The sequence below is a fragment of the Anser brachyrhynchus genome (assembly GCF_964034855.1).
Source record: "Anser brachyrhynchus genome assembly, chromosome: 21".
In the NCBI taxonomy this organism is placed as follows: domain Eukaryota; kingdom Metazoa; phylum Chordata; class Aves; order Anseriformes; family Anatidae; genus Anser; species Anser brachyrhynchus.
Genome location: NC_137714.1, coordinates 1221064 through 1238799, shown reverse-complemented (window position 1 = coordinate 1238799; position 17736 = coordinate 1221064). Strand labels below are relative to the sequence as shown.

The 17736-nt window shown below is 49.1% G+C and overlaps 1 protein-coding gene across 6 annotated transcripts in view; it reads right to left on the bottom strand.

Moving 5' to 3' along the window:
- USP48 (ubiquitin specific peptidase 48) overlaps nt 1-17736 on the bottom strand; it is a 32603-nt gene that overhangs the window by 14613 nt on the left and 254 nt on the right. For 5 of the 6 annotated variants that reach the window (XR_013941306.1, XR_013941307.1, XM_080563663.1 and 2 more), the window contains exons 2-14: nt 17434-17554; nt 17093-17249; nt 16142-16269; nt 14521-14645; nt 13841-13949; nt 12389-12522; nt 12071-12153; nt 11583-11762; nt 9071-9196; nt 6752-6901; nt 3623-3823; nt 1957-2071; nt 1674-1804 (exon numbers count right to left, since the gene is read on the bottom strand). Coding sequence is in view for 4 of the 6 variants with exons in the window: in XM_080563663.1 (XP_080419789.1) it covers nt 1674-1804; nt 1957-2071; nt 3623-3823; nt 6752-6901; nt 9071-9196; nt 11583-11762; nt 12071-12153; nt 12389-12522; nt 13841-13949; nt 14521-14645; nt 16142-16269; nt 17093-17249; nt 17434-17554 (1760 nt within the window). In the remaining 2 variants the exon portion in view is untranslated. The remainder of the gene's footprint in view (nt 1-1673; nt 1805-1956; nt 2072-3622; nt 3824-6751; nt 6902-9070; nt 9197-11582; nt 11763-12070; nt 12154-12388; nt 12523-13840; nt 13950-14520; nt 14646-16141; nt 16270-17092; nt 17250-17433; nt 17555-17736) is intronic. The other variant, XM_080563664.1, reaches the window with a different exon arrangement.

The following is a 17736-nucleotide window of genomic DNA, read 5'->3' as shown; positions in this document are numbered from 1 at the left end:
GGAGGCATGTTATTCTCAATGCATGGCCTGCTTGCCCAGAGGCCAGGCTGGATTACACGTAGGAGTGCTTTGAAGTGTGTGGAGCACAAGACCACCCTTTGTGAGATTACAAAGGATGCATTTGTTCCGGCTAAAGCACCACAGGGGTTCGCTGCTCCCAAAGATCTCAGATCAGAGCTAACCAAAACCTCTAGGTGAGAGGAGAGCGAGCAGAAACCTTCCTGGCAAAATATTAGTCAGCTCATTGCCTTGAGGATACTAATCTAAATCAGATGCTCCCTTTGTAGCTTTGGGAGGGAATCACATGAATGAGCCCAGACCTGTGTGGCTTGGAAAAGCTGGTGGGAAAACCTGGGAGCGAGCCCGAGCTTCTCCCTCACTGCACAGCGCCTGGGACCAAGCGATGCCAGCCACGAGCCGGAGCTGCACGTGCTTGATGAGACAAGGGAGAGCCAGTGCTGCGCCCCTCCATTAGCTATTCAGCAGAGAATTAAACAACCTGCACATCATTAGCTATAATTAACGATGATCCAGCTAGCAGAGCTGATTTCTACGTTTCCAACGGGGGCACTTCCAGCAGCGGGTGTGAGAGCAGAGCTCACTCCCCTGGTGTGAGCAGCGAAGGGCAGGCTGCGCCACCGAGAGCACGCTGCTGCTCCGGCACGTGAGCCGGCAACTGCAGCCAGGCTCTCAGCGATCTGCCCTGCACTTGTGCTCCCACAGCCAGGATAAACATTTACAAATTATAGTTCAGAACTGTAGCTCCATAGGCAGAGGCACTACCCATCGAACGGGAGCGTTATCAACACAATAATGTTAGTAACAGTTTGCAACAAGCCAGCTAATGAGCAAGCTGCCTTGTGAGCAGTTCAAATGTACTTCTGGGAGGTGCGACCTGCTTTGAAACCAAGGTGACCCCCGAGGAATCACATGTGGGACAGTAACTCAGCTGCTGATGCAGAGAAGTGCCCTTTTCTCAATGGATGCCACCAGCTCCATCAGCAGCGCCGGCCTACAGATATCACGAGGGCTGTGGTATCTGGTGTTCCGAGCCTTCAAACCCAGGATCAATGCAATTAGCTGATCATCTCCACTTTCATTCAAATAAGCTTCTTGATCCCAGTTAAGAAACAAAAAGCTCAATAAAATCCATTTTCCAAAGGTTTAGAGAACAGAAGGCAAATAAAAAGCCCCATACATTCTCACAAACATACGATACAGGCATAGAAGAAAATCCAATTCATGATTTTTTTTCCTAAGCTGTGTTTTGCCAGCGCTGCTTTACCAGCTGTGCTGTTTCATCTGTAGGCCTTTGCAATAAACATCTTCATTCCTTCCCCAAGATAATTTTCCTGTTTCTTCCTTCCCTGTGTGCTCTCATTCAGATAAAAGTAGATGAAAAGATCATGTGTCTGGGGCGGTAATTTTACACAGCTCTGTAAAACTACTTATTACCTCATCTTCTTCTCTCTGTATGAAGATCACCCAGCAGTTTTGAAGCTTATCAAATAAAAAGCTCCTTAAATTAAGACTGCGTTGTATCAAAGCACCTGAAGTGCCTTCCCTCCCTATTCATACAAGGGAAGCAAAACAGCACACGCCAGAACACCTGACGTGTCTTTTGTTAGGAGGTATCAGTCAGAGCTGGTGGAGCTCTACAGCAGCAGAACTACCTTTGTTTTGTGCATTTCCATTCATTTTTCCGTTACTGTGTTCTGCGTCTTCGTCTTGCTCATTTAATTGCTCCAGAGCCAACTGACGCCAGCTCCGCAAGGATGCCTTTCCAACCCAAAACCCGTCATTCCTGCAGAGAGAGAACAGCATTGGCAACACAAATCACAACTCTGTTCTCCTTCAGAGACCAAACGGTAAAATCTTTGGGAAAAAGCTATTTAAACGTTGTTAGTACTGCTAAGAGATCTCTGACAATGTTTGAAAGCACCAGGACTTACGTACCCCTTTACTGTTATCTTCAGCAGGTTCGTAACGGTTTTGTAGTCTTCGTTTAATTGGTTCTTCAGTCGCAGGATTCGGCACCTTTCTACCACGCAGTCCTTGCAAAGTGCTTTGACTGGGGAGGGGGAAAAAAGAAATGTAATTACTCCAGCACACGCAGCTGGGCTGAGCATCTCACTGGTTCGAGCACCGCTGTTCAGAAGTGCTTAGACAGGTGTAAGGTACACACCAACTATCCTGTCTCACGACCTCAGATTTCACATGCAAATGAGGTCCCTGGGGTAACTGCCAGCTCAGGCCCCGCTGGAAGTTTAATAAGCATAAAACGCTTCAGATGAGGTGTGATCTGCTCCACTACCTTCACAGCTCTGCAAAGCCGCTATCAACAGCTTGCAGCCACAGCTGCGAGCGAGCTCACACCAACACAGACCCAGGAGTCAAAAGACAGGACAGTTTAGGCATGTGCCAAAACCGCCGTACTGCTGCTCTTCTGTGGCAGGAAGATGCTGTACAGACATCTTCACAATGCCACTTGTGGCCATCCCGGCTTCCTGTACACTGGGATGAGAGGGGAACCCTGTCACTCAGCTTGGGGAGCTCCTGCATGTGGCCGCATGGCACTTAGCCAACTAAACCCAGAAAAAAACCTCCTGCAAAGCTACGCTGGACTAACGGGAGTGCAAGCCCTGTGGCTGGGCTTACATTTCCACGCGGGAGCAAGAGGAGCCTGAGGGATCATCCAGCGCACGATCCTTCCCTCTCAGTCATACCCAACGAAGAAACCTGCAGGAGATCTTCCAGTTGACTGATAAAGGTTGCCCTGCTTTTACAAAGGCTGCCCGCATCGCAGTAGTTTCTGCTGGTTGCATTTCTTCCCTATAAGGGCCTAGCAGGAGCTGAGCTAATTTGGTCTCAGTGGGAGTTATTGAGCTCCTTTATAAAAGAAAGTAAGCCTGGGGCTTGATTAAGGGATGCCCAGAGACTGCAGAGGTCAAGGGCTTACCCCAAAAATCACACGCACTGCAGATGCGTGCAACACAAACATGTTCAGTAACAGGTGTGTGCTTCTGTCAGATGAGGCAGCTTGGGACAGACAGGCTAGAGGGGAAAGAGGGTAAATGATTTCCTTGGCCTGCCCACATCCACGCTGCTCCAGAGTGCAGGCTGCTGGGAAGAGGCAGCACAGATCCGCACACTACACAAAACACTGCCCACGCAGGATCTGCAGGTGCTGCAGGCATGGAAAATTGTTTTGAGAAGTCTGGGGGGTTGCATGTGCAAGTTGTGCTATTTCATACAGCCAACTTCATAAAACCCTCCAAACACTAAGGTGGTGGTAGGTTTTGTTGTTTTTTTTTGAACCTAGGTGCACCATTGCTTTCTTAGAATTACTCCATGCACAGCTCTTTCTAGACAGAGCAGAATTCAGGTCTGAAACAGAACCTGCAATCAGACTAACTGTATTTGTTTGAATGCTAATGTAATTAAGTGATTTAAATGAAACAAAGCACCCAGAGATAGCAGCGCAGCACAAAAGCTACGTGCAGAAATAAAGTTATGTTAATAAAGGATGACCCAGCAAGGGGCTGGGATCAGAACAAGGCTCTAACGTGTTCAGCACACAAGAATGTGACTCGGAGAAGCGGTTTTCTGTCTGCCACCTTACCATTCAGCCGGGGTCCTCCTCCATATCTCCTGTAGAAGAAGTCAGCCACGTACTCTGATATCCTCTTCATAATACAGATTTTGTCAGGATGGAGTTTCCCATGCGAGCACAGGCAGGCTGTGTTATCTATAGGTTTCGGAGGAGTAGACTCATCCAGCCATTTCTGCAGCCATTCAAGAGAGATGAAGTCGTATGGGGAACCTGGGAGGGAAAAACACGAAGAGAAACAAGCCCATACGCGTCAGAGAGTTTGTGATATGGCAGATGGTATTTTATAATTACTCTGATTTCAACGGTACTTTTAAAAATTAACAGGCTATCGCCGTTGATTAAATCCCCGCAATACAAGTTTTCAAACATCTGATACAGCCCCCCTGTCCAATTCTCATCCTGGCACTTCAGATTTATAGCTGGGCATCTTGTGGCAGAAGCTATGTGAAACTGGATACGTGAGAACAACCGGTCATTGGGAATTCAAACAATCAATAGCAAACAGCAGAGCACTCAGAGCAGCAAAGGGAGCATTTTCAGACTGCGAAGCCTTTAGGGGCTCGTTGCAGAGCAGTCAAGGAAAAGGCAAGGTCTTCCTATCATCCATTGAGGGGCAAGTGTAATATTTAAATTGCGATCACACATTAAAGGCTCTTTCCACAACAGAGTGAGCTCATTGGGGTAGATTTAAAAATAAAAGACAACCACAGCAAAGAGATGAGGTCAGCGTTCATCTCTTCCCCACAGTGCTCAAAATTTCAGTGTTATTCTGGGATACACTTACAACTCTGGGTGAGAGAGACTGAAGCACTGTGAAATTTACAGTGCAAATACTAACTCGCTCAAATGTTTTACTGCAAGTGTGATTTTTTTTTTTTAATTTTTTGAAACAGAGCAGCAGGCTCGCCCTTGTTTGTTGAAGGTGAAGCACATCACACAAAGCCTGGGTTCAGAAGCAGGTCAGATCAGTATGAGCAGTGAAATGGCTTTGTATGAAATTCCCACATCCTCATACCAAGGCCCTGAAATGATGCACACATCCGAAGAACAAGCACGACTACGTTTAAAGAGAGTTGTGCATTTTGAAGCTGCTTGCCGGGGATTAAATGGAAATGCAACCATGGCAAAGCGGCTCATCTCAGTGCTTTTGCCCATTTCCATTAATGGCAATCTGAGTTCCTAGATAGGTTCATAATGACACACTGAGCAACAAACAAGGGTGTGAGAACAAAGCAGCTTTCTTTTTGCACATCAAGCCCAGCCAACGCCAGCAAAACAAATGCTGCAGCTTCTGGGAGATGACTGGGAAATTAGCAGGATAGGCAGGAAATTAAACACATACTGCTGACGTGAGGAGGACAGTTCTGAAACCGAGGGGAAGAGTAATGTTAGTTACATTTATCAAATGAGCACAAAAACATGTTTCATACAAAGGAGCAACAGAGAAGCTACAGCAAAATACTTTGTCCTAAAACTTGCACTGGATCTTCACAAGGCCTGGTGTCAAACCCTCTCCTCTGCAGGATAAATCAGCAGTATTTTCATCTTACGCAACACCATCAAGAGTTCCACAGCCGTGACCTCCAGAGAATTGCAAGGCTGTCAGAAATGGTTTGCTAGTTTGGGACGAAAGCTGCCTTCTCCGGAAAGTACGCTTTTTTTTTTTCTGGGGCAGGCTCTACAAAGCTGGCAGAAAATGTGTCTGCACAGCTGTAGAGAGTCCCATGCTCCTGAGGGACTAGAAGTGCAGCAGCTCTGGGATAACGCTGCTTCCAAGCTGTGCTAGCAAGCTGCTATGCCCAGGACGTGCCCAGCAGCAAGGGCCCCCAGGGAAGTGCTTCAGGCCCTGCCACCTACAAACGGGGGCAGAGGAGCTAGGGTCTGTCTGCACCTGCACTTGTAAAAACATCTTTTTGAGATTTATTCCTTTATCGTGTTAGGAATGTCAAAAGCAAACTACTATGTTTCTGCTAAAGGGGATAAAAATGCACCAGGATTGTGCTCGCTGCTCCTTTTTAATGGTGACTCACGGCAGATTCATATCTCCACCACAACCATTCACCGCAGCTTTGATTTAACGGTGACATTTTAACACCCCTCAGACTTGCAGGGACTCGGCAAGCCGAGCTGTGACACCCTCCTATTCGTGAGTTAAGCGCCCGTGTTCTCAAAGCTGGGTTCATAAATTGAAGAGGCAGACATTTACGGGAGCCGAGCTCTCACGGCTCGGGAAGGCTCGTGAGATGTTTATGTTCTCAGCAATAGTCTGCTGTTCAACCACTTAAATCTTGCTGCTGGTTCTGAGCTCTGGACCCTCATTTCTGAGAAGCGAGTAAAAGATATTAAAAGCTAAATATCAAATTGTCGAACAGGCCACACAAACATTTTAAATTCTTTACAGTTTTGGGGAGTTTTTAGGAGATGCGCAGAGTGGAGGGAGATTCCCCATGTTGGGCAGACAGAGCAAGCTCCTGTATGCTTGCTCTGAGAAAGACAGGAGAGAGAGGCAGCAGGGGGATAAAAATCCTAGTGCTCAGACATGTTAAAGCAACAAGACGCAAGGAGCAGTAGGAAAGGATTAACCTCAGTCATTCATCACATGGACTGTGAAGCTTAGACATGGGGCTTCGAAGCCTCAGCAAGGATGAATCAAATCATTTTCTGCTGGAGGCCAACCATTCTTGTACCCTGTTACCTGCTGATTAATTTAGACCAACAGCACTGAAACTTGATGTGAGCTAGCAATTTGAGACAGGGCGGTTATTCTGCCTCGATGCTACTAAGCTCTAACGAGATGAGCTGCTCACCGGGCAGAAGAAAACAGTCACAATGCATGGAAGCACACAGGAGACTGACTGATGGGGAAGGAGCAAGAGGGAATTAGTGATGCCAGAGGCCATTAAAATGAGCAAAAAAGGAGAAAAATAGGTTAAGGCAGAAAAAAAAGAGAGGGAAAGCAAATCCTAAGCATGCATACAGCAACAACAGGCAGCGATTGCTTTCTTCCTCAGAGAGGGCTACAGCTAATGCCTTCCAGTGAAGTGTTCTGGCCACAGAACCACGTTGTGGGTTAGTTACAAAACATTACTAATCTTAACAATGGTCTACTACAAAATACTACCACAATATCTTACAGACCAGCTTCAGCAGGTAACCTTTGGTAGAGCTCCTTCACCTCTTCATGCTTGATTTTGCCTCTGGCCACACTTTGTTTGCGCATCTCGGCCATTTCGTTGCACCACTCCTCAAACTTGCAGTTATCGCGCTCCACCAGCTCCTGCAGGAAAGCTGTTGGGAAGGGAAAAAAGCAAAACCCACCAGTCACTTCAAGGAAAAATGCCAATTATGGTAATCATCCCTGTGATCGGTTATCTGGGGATAACAAGCAAACCTAAAAATTCCCCCCCACAGCTACCAACACGAGATCTTTCTGAAAGCCAAACGCACGGATATCGCTCTCCCCAATGTTTATGGCAGTAGATGATTAAACGCAACTGTCCCGCGGGATACAACGGCACCCAAGAAAATAATTTACTTGGGGCCGTGGGGGGGAAGCGATGCTTGCTGCATTAGAGAAATCCCCTGCTTGCTAATAAGCCTACGCCGAGTGCTGGCAGTCGTGTGAAGTGCAACGGGGCTTGGCAAGAGGCTGCAGAGCTGGAGCGCAGCAGGACGCTTTGCTGCCTGCCTCAGTCCCTCCCTGCTATTCCTCTCGCTCCAGCCACTTTTCCGCCTCCCACCGAGAGCAGCTCCTTGGGCTGCCAAGGAGCTCCGGTTCTCAGGGCAGAAACGAGAGCCTCGCACACCACGGGTACACCTGAGGCCGCCGCGCGGGTCCCAGCGCGCAGTCCCACGGCTACGCACGATCTCGACGAGAAGGACCAAGTGCGTTTTGAGCACAAGGGCACAAAGCCCTCATGAACGTCGAAATAAGCTGGGGCAGGTCCTCCTGTTGACAGGAAGGTGAGGGCAATAGGAATTTTTGCTGTCACCGTCGGAAAAAAACTTAGCATGAAAAAAGATAAAACACTTCCCTTGCAGCGCTGGTGTAACAGAGGGGTATAACACTGCTGCTTATCTGAAGCCTTTTCCTATTTAACAATATTTTGAAGAGCTAAAATATTTCAGAAAGGTTAACGCCTGTGCAGCCAGAGAGCCCAGTATCCACCTTGGGAGAACATACAGTATTAAGAAAAAAACAGCCTGACCCATTCACCCTCCTGGTCATGGGCTAGGGAGCCAAGTTACATTTCTCCACCGACCTGGAAAGCCGTTTTTTAACAGCATCAAAGCAAAATGCCACAAATTTGCAGTTGCATGAAGCCTCCCCAAAACCGCTGGCTTGACTGCTGCCCTTTGCTCTGTGTACCTGGCACGCTTCCATGTGAAACAAAGGCAACCGCAGGGCTGCTCAGGAATTTGAAGCTGGGTGGAGAAGCTTTGCCGAGTATTGTTTTGGGCAGAGGGGTAGGAGGGAAGGGAGCGTAAAAGAGCTCAGCAAAGAGACTGAAAAGACAGATTCGAGGCATGAATTAGCACCATTTCCCAGAGCTGCATGGCTCAGAGGGTGGGCTTTTGAGGTGGGGGGCTGGAAAAGGTTTGATGCTGTGTTTAGGGGGGTCCTTGTGCGCTGGAGAAAGCTGTACAATTCACCCCTGCCACCACCTTTTGCATCCAGATAACCTGAACGACACCCATCGCTGACAAACAGCTCAGGTCCAAAGGGTAACCAACACCTCTCGCCCCTGTTTGACAGAAAAGGGAAGAAGGTGGAAACCACCTCCGTCCCCGTCAGCACCAGAGCCCTAATTAATATTTCGAATCAAGTAGCATGCAAATGCTGAGCATCATTAGATCCACAGGCCAAACCTACAGGGATTTCTGCCACCCCCAGCAATTCTAAAGCAAGACACGAACATGCTAGTACAAAACTCTTGTTAAGGGCTTGCATCCTCTTATTTTTATGCCGTTTATTCTCGATACGGCAGAGATTAAGCACTTGTAGAAGAAACCTGACATGTGTCAGGATTATTCACCTGCAGCACAGTACGTGCACTGCCGATGACATTTAACCACGCTGTTCTCCTTCGCCCTTGGGAACCCGAGTGGCTCCGGTGGGATCCAGCAAACGCTAACACTCCCGCCCCAGCAGCGGGACATGCTGCCGATGTTAGCTCCCAGTGGGATTACCTCTTCCTATCCTACTTCCCTTCTGATCTCGCTGATCAGGTGCCATGAAGAGGCACAGAGTTGATGTTATCAGGTTAATATTATTTCAAGTGCTGGGAAGTCCAAGGGTTTTGCTGCGCGTGACCCAGGTCGTGACACCAAGTTGCCGTACGGCGCCTTTGGACCTGCCGGGCGGCACAAGGAGCTTTGAGCAGAGCCCCGATTCCTGGCCGGCTCGGAGCATCATGAGAAGAGACGGAGAGGCCAGGAGAGTCAAAGCTCCCTTACCTGGTACTTCGACTGTCAGGGACTTCTCCCGGGTCTGCAGCCTGTACACCAGCATGTAGGCGTTGCGTGAGCAGTGAGTCCCTTTCCCACACTTAGGTTTGCGAGTCTGAGATTTAGAAGGCTCCGCTGCAGTAAACGAGGGAAAACACAATAAGCACACGAGCTCCCTTACTGACTCTCCTTCAACGGGCCGAGTTTGCCACCTAGCCGGCTTCCCACTCCCCGCGTGCTGCGCCCTGCCAGGCCTCTCTGCAGGCGCTGGCTTGGCATCAGCCAAACTTTTATCCCACAGCCAGACCCAAATCCTTCCAGCGTTTCTGGAGGCGGGACGATTCAGAGGGACTAAATTAGGACCCTGCTGTAAACCACTCTGCATAAGAGAGCCTTTCTTCTCTCCCTAGCTTCGCCTTGCCAAGCCAAAAGTAGCTTTTGCAAAAACATCCTTTCTTCCCTCTGCCTTTTGTTAGCGTTGGTATCCTGACACCAAAGAACAAAGTCAGATCCTCAGTGAAGAGGAATCTATTTACATGTGACCATGGATGCAAAAAACATGGACCAGTTGGGCAGCTTTTAGGAAGCAAACAGCCGTGGAAATGATTTCAGAGCAGCTGGCTGTATGATGCAAACTCATGTTGCAAGAGTGACTGCCTCCAGACTGCCAGGCAAGGAAAGCACACTTAGATACAGCTGCAGTTTCAAAAATCAACCTTTTTTTTTTTAATTTTTAAAAAAGGAACAATCCTCTCTAGGTCAAACTACAAACGGAATATCGTTTTTCTTTTTTAGTGTGTTTTTTTCCAGTTCTGGGAAAAAAATACGCGCATCTTCCACCACACCATCCAAGGGACTTCCTAGCCGGTCTTTATTTGCAGTTTCTCCAAATATTTTACAAATTGTTCCCATCTGCACGGCCCGGCCTCAGGACTCTCCCCACAACAGACCTCTGCTTTACATTACCAACCTTCTCCTGCTGTTGCATGTGTTTGTAACGAAGAGGACGACTCTCAAACTCCAGTTTCGCTTGGAGTAGGCAAATAACATCAGCACTTCAGAACTTTGCTTAGCATATTAAGGCTTCCAGCCTGCAGAGGCTTCTAAACATGCTTTACTTACATTCTTCGGGCAGCCTTGTGTTTCAGCAAGAATACTTTCTTGCAGTTAAGCATAAACCTTTACAGGATCGAGGCCACAGCGGTTTATTTGCATCTTATTTTTGATACTCTAGGTAACCCATGAGGTTAGAAAGAAAAAGCTGAGAACCTTTTATTTCTTCTCAGGGCTCATTTTCCTACCTCACACCACTAGATGTCTAGCCAGCTTCACAATTTGGTTGAAAGCTAGCGGTAGTCAAACATTAACAGGATGACAAAGCTGCTCCGGTGGCAGCCTGCATTTATGCATGTCGTGATGAAATGCAAGAAGGTGTTTACTAGCAAGAGAGCTGAAAATAAAGTGGCATCGTGCAGATGCGTGCATGGGAGGAAACAGGAAAGGCAGACTAACACCCCATGTCTGCTCAAGGGTGTGCTCAGGCTGACGTGGCTTTAAAACACGCTAAGGGAGCAAATAAATTTGAGGGTGTCTTTTTCATTAAGCTGTTATTTAAAGATGCTTTAAAGAAGGGCAACATGTCATAAAGTCCAATTATTGGTGCTGGAGACACAGCAAAGAACGAGTGGCGTGGTGGGTCAGTGTTTCTGGGAATGGGTTAGTTGCATTTTAAGTGAAATTTCTGGCATTAACTTCCCCATTTCCCGACACCACAAAGCGTTCTGCACTGACGTGCGCTGAGGAACACTAAGCAACTGCAAAACCGAGCACTTAAGCTGTCAATTTAAAACTGATCCACTCCTATGTACTGCAGGCTGAGAAACCCACAGTCCTAGGCTCAGCTTAAGCTCTCCAGCCAGCACAGGGACATCAAGACCCTGTACTGCCCAGGTTATCTAAACCAGAACATCAGCATGAGGCAAGCTGGCAACTGTAGAATAGAAGACTGCAAAGGAAAAGTAAAAAGAGCTAACTAAAAAGGCAGTTTTGGCTTTCAAGAGATTATTTGGATCAAGATTTCTATGAAGACTCTTTACTGCCTCCTAAAGTAAAACACCTCATTGGAAATGAAAACATAACATGTTAGGGAAACTGAAAGCAACCTCGTTATCTGCTCCTAAGCCTCCTCCTGCACACTGGCCAAGGAAGCGGCAGCTCGCCTGTTTCATCCTGATAGGCATCCTGGGTTATCCGCGTGTTATCTGCCATGCGGCAGGCAAGAGAAATACTAGAGTAGAGGAAACGATCACGAGGTGTGCGTAAACACTCACACAGGGCTGAAATGAAGAATATCTGGCTGCAATTAACAGAACTGCTGTTTCACACATTACTCCTAAGACGTGACAGCATGCGTAGGAGTGCTTTTGTTTTTTAAGAGTATCAGGGCCTCCACATATTCAGCCTCTGTGGTTTTGGTGAAAAGAGTTATTTTAAAAGGGCACTCACAACTTAAAGGTTTTACCTAGATCTTCCTCAATCCCCAACTGCAGTTTCTTCCCCTCCATCTTTTCTATGTCTTCGTCATTAAACTTGTACCACTCGCCCGTCTGCGGATCCTTCACGTGGGCGATGTAGTGCCCAGAGTACGCGCTCACACCTCTGTGTATGAGGACAGCACTGAGTTCATATACATAGACACCACCTGGAAGGGAAATTGAAGTTATTTAGCTCTCTGGATGAAACAGACACATTTTCTTTCCTAGTACTTACGTTTTTTGCATTTTTTTAGCATACGAAGACTGCACCTGAACTCCCATCTCTCCAAGACCCCTACACAGCTTTAGGTGGCTTCTACAACCTGCTCAGCTAGGTGGATACAGCTGTTACTTGAAACAAGGGCTTCATACAAGTCTTAATGTAACTTTCCAGCAAAAAGTGGATTCAGACAAGACCTCCTCTTGTCTGACAAGAGGCGGTGGATACCATTAATAAACACAGCGTGCAACTCACTCTTTTGCTCCATAAAAGGTTCCATGTCAAGCAGCTCAGAGAAGCCGATGTAGGTGTTCAGCTTTTTCTTATGGCCGGTTTGCCTGCGCGAAGGCAAATGGCCAAGCTTCAGTTCAGGGGACAACAATAATAGTTCACATCTCACAGCAACTTCCCTCGAAACCCACTGAGCGTCCCAAGAGAAGCTCATGCATGCACTCAATCCTCAATATCTCAAATCAATGCAGAAAGAGCAGAACAGATGGCTTTCCAAAGAGCTTCCAAGCAACCCAAAAGCAGAAGTTGCTTTTACAGCACGCGCTCCAGTGAGAGACTTACCTGTCAAACACGAAACGCATCAGCTGCAGGTTGAGCGTGCACGGAAGACTTAGCAGCCTGATCTTCCTTGTGGCATTCTGCTTACTCTGACAAGTTTCACAAAAATAACGATTGTCCCCTTCTAATTTTTCTTCCTGACCAGGGAGCAGAAAGAAAGATCTTGAGAACAGGTTACCTCTGAAAAGTCTACCACTCCAACCGAGCTGCCCACTGGACTGAAAAGCGTAGAAGTTATTTTAACCATTTCACTCTCTACCCAGCCGCTTTTCAAAATAATCTCCAGGTTAAAAATCCACAGTTCTCTGGGCTAACAGGAGTGCTTTACAGCACAGCCTGGCAGGCTGCTGTCACTTTAAGAAACATTTCAGCCTGCGCTAAGCCCTGCTCCCAGTTCTCAGGCTGCTTACAAGACTGTCAAGTTTGCTCTCCACTTGACTGAAGTGCCTGGACTTGGTTTCTACCATTAGGGCTAAGGAAAAAGAAAACAAATCGCCCTTTTACGAGATCACGCGGACCGAGTTAATGTACAGCCACATTTTAACCTGGGAACTACAATCCTCTTGTGCTCGGCAAAACAAACATCACCAGGGAAAAAGAAGAGTCTACGCAGATCCAGTGGCAGGATCCGGCCAGAGAACTCCAACTGTGCTCAACAAGGTCACCCGCTGTTTCACTTGAAGGAGGACCAGACAAAGTTCACTGTGTCGGGGCAGAAGCAATGCAGCCCATTAATGGGCATACGCAAACCTGTCTTTTTTCAGAGCAGACCTTCCAGGAGCAGAGCAACCGGTTTGCTGAGCACATCACTGAAGGCACTGCGCAGCAGCCAGATGGCACCCCAGGTACGGTCACGTTTCAGGTCAGTTCTGCCCTCAACGTTTTTAGTTGAATCCCCACCTTGAGCCTTTAACATGCCGGCAACTATAGATCTAGGCAAATTTTCAAGTCGAATTAAGAGCACTCGCAGCTGTTCCTGCAGCTATTCCGGGTCCTTGCTAGTATTTTTGAGAGCACATTTTAGAGCAGGGAATGTCTCCTGTTGCTATGCAGATGAGCACCAATATAGGAAACACAAAAAGCAGCCATTCTCCCGGTGCTATCCATGACAAAGCATGCCGGGACTTCTTGTCAGGCTTTGGGCACTTTTTCTCAACTTTCCCAGGAAAGCATTTTGACTAAATATGCGACTTCCAAGTGCTTTTTAAAGCCGTTCATGCGCATGTGCAACACTCCTGCTCAGAGCCACTCCTTGCTCCCTGATTTCTGAGTGCGTGACTCAGTCCTTATTTTCTGGGTCCACAGAAAAGCATTTCCTTTTGCATTCATCCCATTGAGAGAACTGTTTGAGCTGCCCACTTCGGTCCAATACCAACCTCAGAAGCTGTTAATTGAAGAAAGGAATTGAAACACCTTGCTAAGAATAGCAGGACTCAAAAACCAACAAGTTCGTACCTTGAGAAACTCTGTTATACAGTCTGTCAGCTGCTTGTGCCCTTGGATGTTTAACTCCAGCTCATAAAATTTAGACACAAGCTTGGACTCCCTGCCACACTGGTTGCAGCTAGGATGGAAAAGAAAAAGAAAAAAGACAAAAATGCATGAGACAAGTTCACTGATTCATTAAATCCCCAACCACTAACTACTCCATGAGCTATGTAACCAGGAGAAAAACATAAGTCAGAGCTACTGTGGTACAGACATCTACAGCACGCTGTGCAAGATGGTGTGCACAGGATAACATCTACCTGGAAAAGAAAGAGCACCTGCTAACAACTCTTATATACCATTCTCCATCAGGTGATTTTTGAGGTGAAATCCACAGCTCTGACAACTCAGGAATGAATCGGGTACAACGACACCCCAGCACTCCATTTTCTGGCTCGAGGACTTAACGTTCCATTAGCTCACTCGCGCATTTAATTAGTAAATTTTCATTAAAGGATTGAAAACATCTGGTAAACTGCAACAACACCAGGCACACAGAATCGGGAAACCTAAAAGCTGAAAACCCCTTGCACAGCATTTCAGGAGACTACCTGCCTGCTCCAGCTGTTAGAGATCTCGTCCCCTCAAATTCTTCTAAAACGTTTAAATATTTACAGAAAAGTTCTTCCCAAAGACCACATACTTACACTGTGACATACGCGTACTCTCCACAGAACTGCTTTTGTACGATGTTTCGAACATCTGGATTTTTTTGTTTGGATAAAGTATCTTCCAGCAGTGACATGAACAGCTTTGAAAATTCCTGGGCATCCTAGAACAGAAAGCCGAGCCGGTTAACAATACGCCACAGCACAAAGCGCAATCACGGCCTCGCTGCTAATTTACTGCAAATTACACACAGCCCTACACACAGGCTGCACGGAGACTTTGGCGTGCACTGAATAGAAAAAGACCAGTCAGGAGAACTAAAGAAAAGAGGAATTTGCCTAAAAGGAGCACAAGGCCCCCAGCGTGAGACCACAGCGTGAACGAAGCTGGCTCCCGGCCAGCAGCTCGGGGTGGTTTTGACTTCTGCCCCGCTGCTCGCAGGGTTCTGGATGGGAAACAGCGGCTTGTTAACCGCGTAAATCCCTTCACGACTCCACCTGGTGCATCGGCATCGGCTTCTGCTGCCCAGACGTGACGACACGAACCATTCCTCTGCCCCATTTGATCACAGCTGTGGTCAACAGGTCTACACCACCTCAAAGAGCATGCAGAAGTAGCTTGCAGAGCATTAATCATCCTCTGCCACAGCACAGCCTGGCGGGAGAGTCAATCTCTCTAGCCTACCACTCCTGCACAGTTTTGTCCCATTAACACTCATTTTTCAAAACCTCAGCATGTCCCTGCTTGCACCACATGCGAGAAGGAAAAAATCAGACTAAAAAAAAAAAAAAAAGAGGAGCCGCTCTGTGGCTTTGCCCCCTTCCTCCTGCAAGGCCCAGGATCTTCTCCGCACATTTCGGGGCCTCCCTCTCCTCCGAGCACCCTGTTTTCCTTGCTCCTTCTCCCGTCCGGCCTTGGCACCAAACCCCAACCTGTTCCCCTCTCACTGCCATGTCTGCCGCTGCCCTGCAGCTCCTCTCTCCAGTTCCTACCATTGTCACAGCCCGGCAGGGCACGCCGCTGTCCTGCAACATCACCAGTCGCTAATGACCGCTTCCTTCCTAAGGAACAAGAAGCGACTTTCCCCTCGCTTATCATCCTGAGGAAGCGCGGCCAGCACTCCCGCGCTTCCTCCAGCTGCCCCCCCTTACTTCCCAAAGTGTATTTTCAAGCAGCGCCCTTCTCCTGAGCCCTCTTCAGCTTCTGCGACAGCCCCGCAGGAGCTGGCTGTGGCGCTCACCCTTCCCAAAACGTGCTTTCTCTGCCCCGCAGACTGCCAACAGCTTCTCCTCCTGCAGGGGCCCTCCAGGCCTCAGCCCCCACCAAAGTGCGCAGCACACAGCCCTTCCCGGCGCCCCCCAGCCCCGGGAGGAGCAGCCCGTAAAGGACCTGTCGAGAGCCTTGTGGCAGCCCCAGCTCCCAGCCCGCAGCCTGCTCTGCGGTGCTGGAGCTGATCGGGTGCTAAGGGCGCTCGTCCCCTTGCTGCTGGGCTCCTCCCGACCTCCCACCCGGGCAGGAAGGGCCCGGAGCACTGCTCCTCCCTTTGTGCTTGTACAAAGGGGCCGGGCACCAGGTCCCAGCTCAGAGGTGCTAAAACAACTAACGGGCAGTTTCACGCTTCTTTAGAGAAGGGAACTACAAGGCCCAACTCAAGCCTACCTGCTGCTGGCCTGTATCCAAACCCAGCGCTTTGACGAACCCAGAGGGATCGATGTATCGCCTTTTGCTGTTCTGCAGCAAGGCGAACAAGTACTGGAGATGTTCACAAATGGTTTGAGGCTCATAGTCTATAAAAAAAAAAAAAAAAAAAGTTGTTCAAGTTACAGCCGATTCTCGAGAGAAGAGATACCTGTTCAAAGTAATTTGCTTGTTCTTTGTACAGATAAATTTAATGTCTAGAAATTACACTTTTTTCCCATTTTAAGTTATAATGAGATTTGAAGTGGTTAATGTCAGCGATGACAGCTAAGTCCCAGCACAGGCCAAATATCCCACAGTGCCGAACATGAGCTGCTAGTCAACAGCTTCAGCAACACGCGCCAGTTACCACAGAGTAGCAGCTTCTTATTTTAAGCCAAACAGCAAGACATCGTTTCCGAAGCACCATAAAACAGGACCAAAAGAAATCGGGCAGCTCGGAGCACACCTCCAGCGCTGCACCACACAGAAGGTGTGGCACCAGAGCCCCTCGGGTACGCTGTGCAGGTGCCAGAAGTCTCAGTTGTACCCAGCACCTAAACCCTCGCCCTCCCGTGGGACGGAGCACGGCTCAGCCAGCCCCAGCCCGTGCGTTCCCATCCCAACACCATCACTAAGCTGGGAACCAGTCCAGCAAAGAACGAAACCAAAACAAGTTTTCAGCCAGATCAGATCACTTCGGTTTGCGAAGTAACTCAGGCAGAGGGTGGCTTAGGTTGACTTGTTCCTAAAAGCTGGGTGAAGGGCTCAAAAAGAGCAGCGCAGAGGTCGCACAGGCAGCGGTAGCACCAGCCATCGATCCGCACGGTAGCACTCTTCCAAAGCCAACACCTCCACGCAAGGTTTCAGGAGGAAAGGAGCAAATCCTCCGTTCACGGCAGGGGGAGGCCACCGCGACGAGCTCCCACTGACCTTTGTCTTTTGGGATGCCCTCTCCGGCCGTGCGCTCGCTGCAGGTGCTGGGACACAAGTAGAGGGCTTGCCGGAGCTCCAAGTTGAGAAACCACATCTGCAAGAAAGTGTTCACGTAGCACGTGGCGCCGAGGTTCGTTAAGCCCACGAACGCGTTCTAGCGTAAGAGAGAAAGCAACACTTGTCACTCGCCGCGGCCGAGGCGCGAGCGGGGGACCCGGCAGCCGCCGTACCGGGGAGACGCCGCACCCCGAGCTGCCGGGCCCCGGGGGGGGTGGCGGGGGGGGACACGGGGCATTGCCTCCCCCCCGCCCCCAGCTCGGCGCAGGGCCGCCCGTTACCTTCTTGCGGCGCTCGCAGTTGGGGTCGTCGATGTTGTGGAAGCTGTTCTCGTCGATCTCGCCCAGCCAGACGTGCTCGCCGATGCCCACCAGGCAGTTGGGGTTCCCCCGGCAGTTCCTCCTGCGGGACCGGCACCGGGACCAACCGTCAGCGGGGGGAACGGGGGACACGGGGAGCGACAACCGGGACCCCCCCCCCCAGGCGCCACGGGGGGAGCCCCAGGGCAGGGGGCCGCTGCCACGAACCGGCGGGACGGGGCCGGGGGAGGCTCGGGGCCGCGCACCGGGGGGCACCGGGACGGG